Here is a 13986-nt window from a genome sequence, read left to right as displayed (position 1 = left end):
AGGGGCATGGCAGGGGTGTCTGCCCCTGTGCATTCCGGGAGGGCTGCCTGGAGGAGCCGTGCCTGAGCTGGATCTTGGAAGAAGAGTTGGCGTGAGTCAGGCTGAGAGATGTAGAGTGGGGTTGGGGTTATGCAGGAGAGTGTTCTAGACAGAGAGAACAGCTTCATTGAGGGGGCAGGTGCAGAACAGCAGATCCATGGTATGAATGTGACTCAGGGAGGCCTGGGCAGGGGCCGGGGACAGTAATGGGGCCATCAGCCATTTTAAGCCTAAGACTGGCCCTTAGCGCTGTCCTGCTTGGGGCCTTTCTCCCTCTTTGGCCTGGGATCAGCATGTCCTTCCTCCCCATCTGACCGTTCTTGGTCACTTGAGTATATATGATGCTATAATGGAAGTCCTTGAGACAATGATTTTGGATACACCAAAACCACCCTTAGGATCGTATTTAACTGAAAAACCTAACGCCAGAAGCACCACACACGTTTCCTTATTGATTATTTATTTCCCGAGCACGTCCCAACCCAACCAAGGTGGATCAGTTAACCTAATGAGATTCTTCTGGATTTTCAAGATGTTAAGATTTTATTTCCTTTTTTTATATATTTTAATGTTATTAACTTATTACATAAACTGATCTTGACATTTCAAGATGATCTCTTCCTTTTTGCAGACCTTAGCAATAAAATTATATCCAAGGGAAATTCAAGGGGAAGGTTTGGGCTAGGGATGCAGGGAGAGGGAAGAAAGATAGATGCCCTAAGGTCTCATTTTTAGAATTGAGGGAAGATTGAGAATTAGTGCTACTCCCCCCCCTGTAAATCTGCGGGGTGGTGTCTCATGGAATTAGAGACCCATTGCCTCACTTTTCTTGTCATACACGCCCTCATCAGCCCCCATGATCCCCACACACACCCCTGGCATGCATACCCGACCTACTGGTAACATCTTGGATTCTGCATCCTTCATCCCTGCAAGAAAGATAATTACTCGTGTGGCATCCGGGTCTCCCATTGTTTGGTTAGGAGGTTAAAAATCCTTGATACACTTCAATAAATTCAGCAGTGGGCACATTATAAAATGTAATTAAATGCCTCAGCTATCCTCTCTTTCTTTACCCGCAGTGAAATTTAATTGAGACCATCTGAGGGGGCCCAAATAGCTCTCAGGTGATGAGTCCAGGATTCGCATGATGTTATCACTGTCCACACGCTTTGATTTATGGGGGATTTAGGGGATCCCAGCTCGGCAGTTACCTGCCAGGACTCAGACACGGGGTGATGGTCTTTTAAAAAGGGGAGAATGATTCTGGAGGGGGATAGTGGAATAAATATATTCTCATTTCCCCACTAGATCTTGAAGGTGCTCCCAATTCGGCTTCACTATTTAAAAAAAAATTTAACCAGGTCTGGGGCCTGGAAGAATGGGTGATGGAGAACTTTGATTGCGATTTTGCGATGTCTTCCCCTCACAGCCTCCGTACTTTCCTGCCTCCTGCCCCATATATCAGCCCTCTGTCTGCGTGCTACCATTTGCTCATGTCCTCACTACTTACCATCTTACCAAGGTGGGCTTGTACCTGGAGACACTCCCAGGAGGGCAATTTCTCTGTCTATCCCCTTCAGCCATGACCAGCACTGCCGCCTCTCCATTTGTAACTTACATGCCCTCAAGGCCTTCTCTCTGCTTTGTTAAAGTGACAAGTGGATAATTGTATTAATTAGCCCAGACAGAAGCCGTGAGAGGAGAGAGTTAATTTTCCTTTCCCTCTGCCTTCACATGCTGACAGGGATTTCAGCAGTGGCATGTAATCAGAGACATTGCAGGAGACAGCGAGGGCTAGAAAGCACTCAGGGTGGGGATGAGACTGGTAGGGGTTAGAATCTTGGCTGGACTGCTTGGAGGTCCTGCTGTGCCTGGCTCCTCTCTAAAATGGGCATGGAAGCAACGCACCCCACAGGGTGCTAGGAGTAGGTGAGCAGAAGGGTGGCACCACGTGGTCCTGCACATTTGGGCTTGGAGAGCACAGGCCATTTGTTGAAGGAGTCCTGCCATGTAATTGGCAGAACTGGGTCTTCGACCCAAGTCTTCTGGCTTCAGAGGGAAAAAAATCCTTTATCATGTGTACATATATCAAATCATCACGTTGTATACTTTAAATATCTTACAATTTTATGTGGCAATTATACCTCAGTAAAGCTGGGGGGGGGGAATGAAAAGGAAAAAAAAATCCTGGCTAATCAGCCAAGGAAATGAATTACAGAGCTCTAAAGCAGGAGTTGACACACTTTTTCTCTAAAGGGCCAGGTAATAATTATTTTTGGTGTTGAGGGCCATATCTCTGTTACCCAACACAATTACCCAACTCTACTGTCCTAGTGCAGAAGCAGTCACAGACAATATGTAAATGAGTGGGTGTGCCTGTGTGCCAATCAAATTTTATTAACCAAAGCAGGCGATGGGCTGGATTTGACTTGGGGGTCATAGTAGGCCAACCTCTCTAAATCAGAGTCCAAGCAGAGTTTTGTCATGTTCTAACTGGCGTGTTAATTCTAGAGGCAGAGTGATGATGACAATGACAAAAACAATAACAATAATGTGTTACTCAGCTGAGCCCTTTTTCCAGTTAATTACCCCACTTCATCCTCCTAACAATTCTATGAGGGAGATAGTATGAACCTCTTTTTTATAGGAAACAAAGCTAAGACTCAGAGAGGTTAAAGTGCCCAAAGTCTCATAGCTAGTAAGCGGCAGAGCTGATATGCAAACATAGGTGTGCTCATGTCAAAGTCCTACGGTCTCGCCCCCTGGGCAACTTGATGACCTGGAGGCCCCTCCTGTTCAGAAATGAGGTATGCTGATCTGACTCCAAAGGAGGTTTACGCTCAAGGTTTTGTCTCTAGTTAAACCCCCCACATATATGCAGATTGGTTTGACCCCGAGACCTCCATTCCCTGCAGTGTTTCTATTGGGTTGTTGGAAACGTCATGACATATTTTTTCTATGTTTTTTGTTGCAAAAATGGGTCATGACTTTTCTGACAACCCAGTATTTCTAGGCAGGGAGTTTCACTGTTGCTTTTTGTTTTGCCTCAGTGCCAGAGGATTCCCTAAGAATCTCCTGTGAATGGTCTCTGCCATCAAGAGTGAGCAGCACATTCCTTGCTCACCCCTAGCGTCACTTGTCCCTGTCACTCCCTCTGCCTTGTTTCGTCCCCCATGACATGGCACCCGGGCCCACCTTCACCTACACACTCACTAGTGCTAAGTTGTCCCCTGGATGATGAGATTTGGATCTTGGGAAGTGGGTTATAATTGTCTTAGGAAGAAAAAAAACCATGTCCATATGCACAAAGAAACTCAGTTTGGCCTTGGAAAATCATGGAGCCATAACCTTTAGAGACAGCATGTAATTAAAGTACTTTTATATCTGATCTATTTGAATTGGATGCTAAAGCAAATAGAGTTATTGCCAGCTATGTGAATAATATCATGAGCAGCTTTAGTCAAGGATTGCTTGGCACCTTGGCTAAATCAGTGGGATTTTAAGCTGGTGCCTGGCCTGTGGCCCTAAAAGAAGAGTTTAATGGTCTAAGTTGTATTCGTTGCAGGTTTCTTTGGGCCCAAAGAATTTGCTAGTTGATTTTAATGCAGCGCCCTTGTTAAGTTGTCAATCTTAGTCTGTCATGTCTCTGAGCTGGGAGCTTAAGGGCAGCTTGGAACTTCCATTTTATTTGTGGCATTTCTGAGGATGAGCTCTGGGGTTTCACTCTCCTAGCTCCAACCCCAGCTCTACCACCTGAAATGAAGTTACGGAGATTAAATTAAATACAACGTCTAAAGCACTTAATCTGAGTCATGCCATACTGTAGGTGCTCACTAAATGTTAGCTGTTATTATTAATAGCATTATGTGCTCAGTGGTCCTTATCTCCATGGAAACATTTAAGGATAGGGTAGCTCCTCTTCTATTTAAGAGGTTTAGAGATGCAGAGACGGCATTCGACAGTTTCCTGTGGTCCTTTCCAACTCGAGCACTGCATGATTTAAACAATAATTTTTCTACTCATCTCAGAAGAAGACATGGTATAGGGAGTTAGTATGGTGTAGGGAGGAAAACAGGGCTTCAGTTTTATAGGAATCTGGGTTCAACTCTAAAGTCCACCAAATACTAGGTGTAGGACTTTGAACAATTCGGTTATCCTCAGTTTCTTTATCTGTAAACTGGAGCTACAACTTCATAGCATTGCTTGAATTAAATGGAAAAAAACCCCAACCCAGCTCCAAGAGGCATATCCCCACTTGGGATGTGTACGAGGTCAGACAATTAAGTTCACAAACTCATCCTAGAAAAAGTGCTACTTGCCTCATTGCTGAATATCATTACAGTCACCTTCGAAGTACTCCCCTTGGGAAGCTACGCACTGACGCCAGTGCCTAGTCCGCCCGTCAAAGCAATTTTGGAACTCTTTTTCTGGAATGGCCATCAGAGCTGTCGTCATATTACCCTTGATGTCCTGAATGTCATCAAAATGTCTTCCTTTCAATATTTCCTTTATCTTGGGGTAAAGAAAGAAGTCATTGGGGGCCAGATCAGGTGAGTAGGGAGGATGTTCCAATACAGTTATTTGTTTACTGGCTAAAAACTCCCCACAGACAGTGCGGTGTGAGCTGGTGCATTGTCGTGATGTGAGAGCCATGAATTGTTGGCAAAAAGTTCAGGTCGTCCAACTTCTTCCCATAGGCTTTTCAGCACTTCCAAATAGTCAACTTGGTTTGTCCAGTTGGTACAAATTCATAATGAATAATCCCTCTGATAAAACAATGGTTAGCAACATCGGTGCAACAAGTTCGCGAACCTAATTGTCAGACCTCGTATAATAAATAAGACTGAGCATTGCTCCTGTGCCAGGCAGTGGACTAATTACTGTGGGGTGTGGATGTTTTATTGGGGGCTGCAGGTGGAATCATGACAGATGGAGTGGGAAATGCCTGGACTGGGAGACGAAGGGTCTTGTAAGGGTCAGGGGCTGATGCTTTAGATCTCACGGGGGTGGTGAATTGGAAGATGGGAGGGTGGGCTCATCCTGTTTTAGTCACAGCCTGGTGGGCTATTCTTTCCTTGGCCGCCAGGGGGAGCTCTTAAATTTGTGATTTAAGAGCTCCGCCCCGCCCAGTCCCTCCAGCATCCTTGCATCCTGCCTCTGTTCTAATGTAGTTCAAGGTTCCCATGGACTTAAAAGAAACCCCAAAGCCCGTACTGTTTTATTTTCCTCGTGGAATGTGTCAGTTTATTATTCTTCCTATAGATAGTAAGCTCAGAAAAACTTGATTATCCTATTCACTATAGCCGCAGCTCCTAAAAACATAACCTGGCACAAAATATCGGTGTTGTATCGGTGTCTTATAGCTGCTGCAGCAAATTATTAAAACTCAGTGGCTTAAGGCAACACAAATTTATTATCCTGGAGGTCGAAAGTCCAAAATCAAGGTGTCGGTAGAGCTGGTTCTTTCTGGAGGTTTTAGGGGAGAATCCTTTTCCATGTTTTTTTCTAGCTTCTGGAGGCTGCTGCCTTCCTTGGCTCTTGGCCCATTTCTGTCCTCAAAGACGGCAATCGTCACATCTTCTCCAACTCCGACCCCGCTGCTTCCCTCTTTCACTGGGCCCACCTGGATGCAGGGTAATCTCCCCCATCCCAAGGTCCTTAACTTAATCACATCTGCACAATCTCTTTTTTTGTCTGTTAGGTCACACACTTACAGGTTCCAGGAATTAGGACATGGCCATTTGGGGGCAGAGAGTGTTATTCTGCTAAACAAAATATTTCTTGAATTACTGCATGGGTGTAACAGAAGGAGTGAACAATATGCTATTATATCATCTTCCAGGCCTCTGAGGCCCTTCCCTGAGCATAAAAGGGTCAATACTCATCATTTCCTTTGCTTTCCCCAGACAGAGGTAGGAGGCATGCACAGTATAGGATGAGTTGAACTCCATGTATCTGGATTAGAAGCATCTATTTTGTTCCTCTCTGTGGTTCAGATCCCCACTCAATCACTTATTAGCTATAGGCAGTTGCTTACTGCTTCTAAGCCTCGGTGTTCCCACCTGTGAAATGGGGATGAATTTGGATGTTCTTTATTAAGCCCTGGCTTAATTCAAAAAAACCTGAATTCAAAACCCCAGTCCTGGCCTTTACTTGCTGTGTAACCTTGGGCAAATGGCATAACTCCTTGGTTTCCTTGGTGGTGAAATGGAGCTAATGATAACAGCTGACTATTACCTGCATGCACACAAAATTAAATGAGATAATATATGTAAAGAGCTTATTTGGCAGTTGAGCTTGGTACATGACAACACTCACAAAACACATATCTTTTATTCTTATTTTCTTCATATTATTCTTACATCTTTTCCTCTTATTCTTTTTCCTCCTCCTCCTCCTCGATTTTATCATCACCTGTTTTTACCTGGTGTCGTATCTGTGTTAAATGGTTTTTCCATGTCTGATTCCTCTGTTAGCCTGAGTTCCATCTCACCAGGTCAGAGCCCGAGTTTTTCCTTTGAAAGCTCTAGATACCACGAATGCTTTATGAATGTCGATGCCTTCTGTCGAAGCTTCTATTTGTCTATCTGGCTACCAAGGTGTTATTGCCTTCTATAAGGAGGTGCTTTTGAGAGGGCATCGCCAGCCGGACCTATAGAAGGGAGAAGAACCCTCCTCCTCATGCACACTTTTTTTTTTCAGGGCCCGGAAAATAAAATATCCTAAGAATTTGTTGTGGTTCTTCCCCCTGGGACAGAAGGCAGCAGAGCTGCACACAGTTCTGCCTCAGTGTCTGCCTGACTTGTTATCAGAAAATTAGAGTAGAAAAGAATCTTTTGTTCAGCTGTGGAGACATCTTAATAGGTGCTTTGACTGTCAAGCAGAAGTGTCTATATCACTTTAATTGCTGTAAGTGCTGTTTGCTTTCTCTGTTATGACGAGGCCTGGATTTTCATAGATTTTTTTTCCCTCCCTTACCCTTGAAACAGTGCTCCTTTGCGTTAAGGCTGGCCATGGCAAGTTTAATGAAATCCAGACGAGGAAAGTAAAGAGAGGATCTCAAAGTTCAGCGCTTCACACCCACATACGAGGCCGTGTGGAGGTTATTATTGCTTGAGACTAACAGCCGCTTAATGTAATTGACGGAATGCACTCCTTCAACCAGATACGGGGAAATGAAACCAAACTACTAAACTTAATTACTTCGACTTTCTGGAGGAGGTGCTGTAATTGAGAACAAGCATATGAATCTAACTGTGGAGATGTGCTTATAATAAAAGAGGATTTTCTCTCTGCTCCTAGAGCTTCAGGAGGACCATCCTGCTCCTTTTGGAGGTGATGGGGCTAGGCAGGCGGCTAGAGAAGTAAAAACCACCCGAATCCAGGATTCTCATGCTACGACCACACACACACCCTAGCATGACAACCAGAAATATCTCCAGACATTGCCACATGCCTCTTGGGGGCCAAAAGTGCTCCTGGTTGGAAATACTGGTGCAGGCGCTTTTGGAGGACTTGTGAACAATTGCAGAGTTACACGTTGAGGCTCTGCTAGTACCTTTAGCAAATCATTGCACCCGTCTGAGCTCCTGTGTCTGCCTTTGTCCAGAGGGAATAATGACAATGAGTGCATGGAACTTCCGGGTATACGCTTCACAGCATAATGCCTAACACGTATTGAGTGATCCATAAACTCGGTGTTTATATTATAAATACCTTGGGATTCAGCAAACGTGTATTAAGTACTTACTTTGTCGCAGGCACTATGTTATGAGGCAGTGAGGCAAAGATGAAGATGTGGTCCCTCCTTGCCAGAGGGGCAAATATATGCAGACTTGTAGGTACTACCTCATTCTTCACCCCTGGCAGACATTGCTGATCGATCTCAGGGCTTTCCTATCAAGCTTCAAAATCCTTCTCAACACACCTTTCTAGACAGCCGCTACTAATGTCCTGTGAGATGAAACTCCCTTGGCATTCCTAGTTTTGTAGATGCCCCACGAGGGAGCTGTGTATCTGAGCTAACTTCCTCTCCAGCACAGCCCGTCACACCTCCGCCCACCTCTGGCACGGGAGAGAGCAGTTTAAGGAGTTAGCAGGTAGCGTTCTCCCTCCCACATCTGACTTCAGTCCCCAAAGGAGATGAGAATAGAAAGAACGCTCTCTCTTTTTAAAACGGCTTTCCTTTCTTGCCTTTTTTGTTCCCCTCAGAAACGGAAACAAGTAGTAAAATGGGCTTGGACTGGATGACATTTAGTTTTTAGTTAAACCAGAGGAAATTCCACTGGCTATGATTCTGATATATTGTGCTGCCTCCCTCTTGGGTTTTCTCTGCCCTTTGGGTCTTGGAAAATCATTCGCTCTCCCAGAAAGGGTCCCCGCTTTACCAGGACAGAATTGGGGTTTCTGGAAACAGTGTTCAGATGGCTGCAGACGGCGTCATTAGACAGAAGAGAGGAGCGACTGGGTTGGGGGTTAAATGCTCCCCGATCGGTTAGGACAAGCCTGGCTCCTTTATGAGTGTGGCACTCCATAACAATTGCTGTGAAAAATGAGGCGTGCATTTTCAGCTTGGAAACGGAGCTGGCTCCATCCATCTGGCCTGAGAAAATGGGAGCTGGCATGTGGGTCAGCCCCTGGCTGCTTCTCTCCTTAGCTGGTGGAGATTTCACAGGCAGTCCTACTTCATTTCTGTGTTGTTTCACACCTCTTAGGGACTTCGAGGTCTGTGAGGAGGGTGGTGCTGGCAGCTGGCTAGTGGAGTGAAGGTGGGGGCTGGTACTCACGGTCAGACAGGGGTAGAGTGAGAGTGGAGGTGGCTGGGATTTAGCCTAAGCATGCAAGAAAAGACCAGATGGGAACCGGCATCCAGCCTGAAGTCTGTGTGACTTATTGTTTCTTCCTTTTTTCCATTCATCCCTCAATCCATCCATCTATCCATCCCTCCATTCTATCCATCCCTCCATTCAACTGTCCATCCCTCCATTCAACTATCCATCCACCCACCCATCCAATCATTCATTTATCAACCTATCCAAGCAGTCATCCACCATCCACCTATCTATCTATACATCCATCCACCCACCCACCAATCTATCTACCTATCCATCTATCCATCCATCACCCACCCATCATCCACTCATCAGTCCATCCCCTTATTCTAGCATGAGTTTACATGGTACATGGTACATGGTTGGGCGTATTTTAAATAGTTACCTACAATATAGAGAGAGAGAGATATGAGTTTTCCGTATAGAGTTTGCTTTTTAAATAACTGTGTTTAAACAAACAAAAAGAGTCAACTTCAAATAATGAATAAATAAGTTTTGGGTTGTACAGAAGCATGAAAAAATGTAGGAAGGTAGTCTTTGCATGACTGGCATCTGGGATCTACCTCATTAGAACTTTGCATGCAAGGGTACGTGTTCTAGAGTCCCTCAAGCCTGGATTCACAGCTGCTCTGCAGCCTCCGAGGTGTATGACCTTGAGCAGACGACCCTTTCTCCAAGCCTTAGATTCCTCATCTGTAAGGTGGGGATGCTAACAACCCCTATCCTTGGGACTGTTTTTGATGATGTAACAAGCTAAGGCATGTGGGTCACTTAGCACATGCCTGGCATCCACTAAGCACTCTGTGAATGGAAGTGATGCTCAATTTTATTCTTTGCACAGCTGGCTTCGTTCAAGGTACTCTCTGGCAGCCCTGCCCAGGGGACCTTGCATGGGCCAAGATAACACAAGCTAAACCAGTGTTCCGCTTAGCTTTGGTTTGACAAGTGATACAGTCAGTGTCCTTCCTGAGGCCAGCGGGCCTCCCTCTCCCTTTTAGGGTTTGGCTAGAGCCCACCCCAGTCTCCAGTCCTCTGTGTAACAGGCTCATCTCTTTCTCTCTTCTCTCCCTGCAGACACACTGTCAGTGCCACGCTGGTCCCCTCAGATCCCTCGCAGAGACCTTGGAAACTCCATCAAGCACAGGTAGGCTGGATTCCTGGGTGCCCGCCTCCCAGCACGGTGAGGGCTGGGGACTCTAGCCCCTGGGGTAGGGACAGGCTGGGAAGAGATGTTTCCCCCAGCTCCTGTGCAACCATGCCCCTCTCTTTTGTGCCAGGCTAAACCTCGGTGTGGCAGCTAGGGACTGAGATGTCTGCGTCTTTTTAGCTGGGTCCTTATAAAATAAGTACATAATGGTTAAAAGCCGGAGCTCTGGAGTCAGACTGACTTGTCCCATCCCAGGTGGTAAAGCTTTGCAACCTTGAGATAGACAGTTACCTAACCTCTCAGACTCAATTTTCTCATCAGATAATTCTGCCTACCCATAGGGTGGTTATGAGGATTAAACAAGATACTATATTAAAGCGCTAAGCAGAGGCCCTGGCACATAATAACCACTCAATAAATGGTATTATTGTCAAGACAAATGCTTTATGTCCTAATTTTGGCTTTCCCCACCCAGAAGACAGAAGAATGCAGGCTGAACTCAGAGATGCTCGCTCCCTGCTGAGGTGTAAATTGGTCCAGAGTTCCAGACCTCTTTGGGTGCATGGGACAACCTCTCCATGGGCACAGCTGCCCTTTTCGGGAGGGAGATTTTCATCTATTAGTCAGTCCTCCCTTATGAAAAATTCTTTAACTTTCCACATTGTATTTCATGATCCTCATAAACTCCTCACAACTCAGTGGGGTAAGCAGTGCAAGTGTGGTCACGGCCATTTAACAGACAGGAAAACTGAAGCCCTGGACGATTAAGTGATGGGTCTACAAGTTAATTGACCTCAGCGTTTTGTGTTCTGTGAACACCGCTGCTGAGAGTTTTCCTTGCACCGAGGCTTCCGGGAACTAGCCGAGGGACTGGTTCACTCATTCCTGGATTCTTTCCACTCCCATTTGTACAGAATTTCTGTGCCAGGGCTGCAGCACTGAGCGAGAGTAAGACCTGTGCCCTCGGGGAGCTCACGGTCTAGTGGAGGGTTAGACGGTTAACAGACCGTGACAGTATAGAGAGACCAGGGCTATGGGGGCAGAGGGCAATACCAGGGGCAGACACATCCTATAGCTGGGGTGAGACGGCAGTGAGCACACTCTCCCGGAAAGGCATCTCATCAACAGCTCTCGAAAGAAGTATGTTGACAGGATAGTCGTTAAGTCTCAAACAAGAAAATGGTGGAGGAAGTAGTGAGAAATATGTGGTAGCCACGTCATGGTCAGGCAGTAAGATGCAGAGAGAAAGGCATCAAATAGAAGGGCCTTTTTGTTTGTTTCTTCTGCACTGCTCACGGGAGCAGCCCCACCCCTGGATTGGCCCCGCCCCTGGCTCAGCTCCACCTCTGGATTGGCCATGCCCTTGGCTCAGCTCCACCCCTCGATTGGCCACACCCCTGGCTCAGCCCCACCCCCAAGCTCTAGCACCTGATGGTATCTCACATTCAAAAGCTGATGGCTAGAGGAGGGAGATGACCTGATGATCTTGGACATCAGGACCGTCTTCTTAAAGGAGCTGGGACTCATTGGTCTTGCCCTGTGTTTCACCCTGGGCTCCATGTCACGAGGGAGAGACCTGGATTCAAACGAGCCTTGGTGAAAAAAAATGAAGTTAAAATTTCATCCCATCCACTGTCTTCAGAATCAACTCAGCTGGAGCTTGGGAAGAGGGAGAGCTGATTCCAGGGTGGGAGAGGGCTGGAAAGGAGAGCGAACTCCCGCCTACGTCTCACACTGGCCTGCCATTGATTTCCATGCTGCTGGCTGGTGGGTGAAACACCATCCCCTATAGCTGCCAAATCCTGCACAACAGACCCTCCCAAACTCATTGGCCCTCCCGAGGGGCTGAAAGGGGCTAACCCAACCCCCAGTCCAAAACTGGAGAGGGACTTGTATTGACCACAAGAATCCCTCTGTTGAGAATATTACAATTTGCTTAGATATGGAGGGTTTGGGCTGCGGCTTATTCTGTTTGGAGAGTGACGGACCCAAAGGAGGCCGGATGGATGGTACAGCAGAGGGATGCAAACTTGCCCTCAGCATTCTCAAGCACCAAGTTACATAATCACTTCCGATTTTCATTTCGACACTCTGAGGCAGTAGAGATTAGATACGACTCCTGCTGAAGGTGAGAGAAATTGAAAATGAAAATTAACTCTGGCCGAGCAACCTTCAGTGCTTTTTCTTGAGTCCAGCCCTGCCGCTGCCTGGTATCTCTTGGAGAAGAAAGTACCCTGGCAGCAATGGGGGGCTCAGGAAGTTAATCAAATGTTACCTCTTTTCCTGCTGGTTCATAACTACATATTGGAGGCCTCCAAACTGCCTTGTTTGCAGCAAGTGGTGATGGTCAGGGAGCGGGGTGAGCTGATGGTCTGAAAAGGCTTTTTACGTTAGCTGATTCTGCTACTAAGTTTGGGGGGGGTCTCAGCTTTTTTGGGGGGAGGCCCCCTCTTGAAGCTTCCCAGGTGACATGACTAGCAGTGATGGGGAATGACTTAGCTAGATTCCCGGGAAGCCCCACCTTGCTTTGTGGTTCTCCAAGGACAGTTCCAGCCCCATCCATCGCTCTCTCCTGGAATTGAACTTGGCACATAGTAGGCTACCAGGCAATATTTGTTGAATGAATGAATGACTGTTATGAATGATTCGGTAATAATATAGCCACAACCTAATTCACTGAGTGCTTACTATGTATCAGGCACTGTGCGAAGCCCCTGACATGCGTGGCTTTGTTTAATCCTCCCAGCAACCTATGAGGTCGATATTTTTATTATCCCCACTTTACAGATGAGAAGCCTGAGGCTCCAGTGGTGAAAGCCACTTGATTAAGTCACATATCTCAGAAGAAGTAGACCTGGATTCCAGGGCACGTGTGCTTACCCATTAAGTGGTTCATCCTTTTAGAGACAGGTCGGTCGCCATGACCTTGCCTTTGAACAATTTCTGTCTTTTCCACAGGTTTTCCACCAAGTACTGGATGTCTCAGACGTGCACAGTCTGTGGGAAAGGGATGCTTTTTGGCCTCAAGTGTAAAAATTGCAAGTAAGTGGCTGTACCTGGCAGTGTCTTTTCGTGGTGTCTGATGTCAGAGCCTACTGGGCTCTGAAATAGCTTATGGGAATTTGGCTTTTTTTGACTCTCAGGAGAGTTGCTTGTTCTGTTTTTTTAGAAATAGGTCTTAAATGAACCAGTACATTTGGGTAAGGGCTCAAGGAGCGCCCTTCTGAATAAGAACCTGAGCTGATAGAGAAGGCTCAAAATGCACAAAATGCTGAGGCATGGGGGCACCTTGCATTTTCACAGCTTCTAAGACAGCGGTTCTCAACCTTCCTAATGCCACGACCCCTTAATACAGCTCCTCATGTTGTGGTGACCCCCAACCATAAAATTATTTTCGTTGCTACTCTATAACTGTAATTTTGCTACTGTTATGAATCGCAATGTAAATATCTATNGGACTTAGCCATGGTAGAGAGATGCAAAGACATGTTAGCACAAGAACCCCCTCTCTCCAAAGCAATCAGAGTGAAGGGGAACTGGAGACGGACTGATGTTCTCATGACATGATTTGGCATTTTTCATGCAGCCATCATCCCTCCTTGCTTCCCTCTGCACTCCCGGTGGCCCCAGGTCTAGCTTTTCCACATCAGAGAGAATTCAGAGCCCTTTAGGCCCCTCAAAGACTGAACACATGAAAAATGGAGGAAATGTGCACAGATGTTCCCAAGCCATCCGCTAGACCAGTGGTTCCCACGCTTGAGTGCATCAGACTCACCTGGAGGGCTTGTCCAAACAGATTCCTGCATCTCAACCCGGAGTCTCTCTGATTCATCAGCTCCGGGGCCCAAAGTTACATTTCTGAAAAGTTCCCAGATGGTGCTGATACTGCTGTTCTGAGAACTCTACTTGTGAGAACCACAGCGCTAGACTAATGGGGAGAATCGATGTGAAGTCTCTGTCGGGGCA

The 13986-nt window shown here is 46.4% G+C and overlaps 1 protein-coding gene across 1 annotated transcript in view; it reads left to right on the top strand.

Moving 5' to 3' along the window:
• Nucleotides 1–13986, top strand: part of LOC109382239 (kinase suppressor of Ras 2) — a 259184-nt gene that overhangs the window by 143841 nt on the left and 101357 nt on the right. The window contains exons 4-5 of the mRNA XM_019641582.1: nucleotides 9948–10017; nucleotides 12979–13062. Of these exons, the coding sequence (XP_019497127.1) occupies nucleotides 9948–10017; nucleotides 12979–13062 (154 nt within the window). The remainder of the gene's footprint in view (nucleotides 1–9947; nucleotides 10018–12978; nucleotides 13063–13986) is intronic.

This window comes from Hipposideros armiger, unplaced genomic scaffold (assembly GCF_001890085.2).
Source record: "Hipposideros armiger isolate ML-2016 unplaced genomic scaffold, ASM189008v1 scaffold_62, whole genome shotgun sequence".
NCBI lineage: Eukaryota > Metazoa > Chordata > Mammalia > Chiroptera > Hipposideridae > Hipposideros > Hipposideros armiger.
Note: the sequence above shows the minus strand (reverse complement) of the source record. Positions and strands in the feature narration are given on the sequence as shown.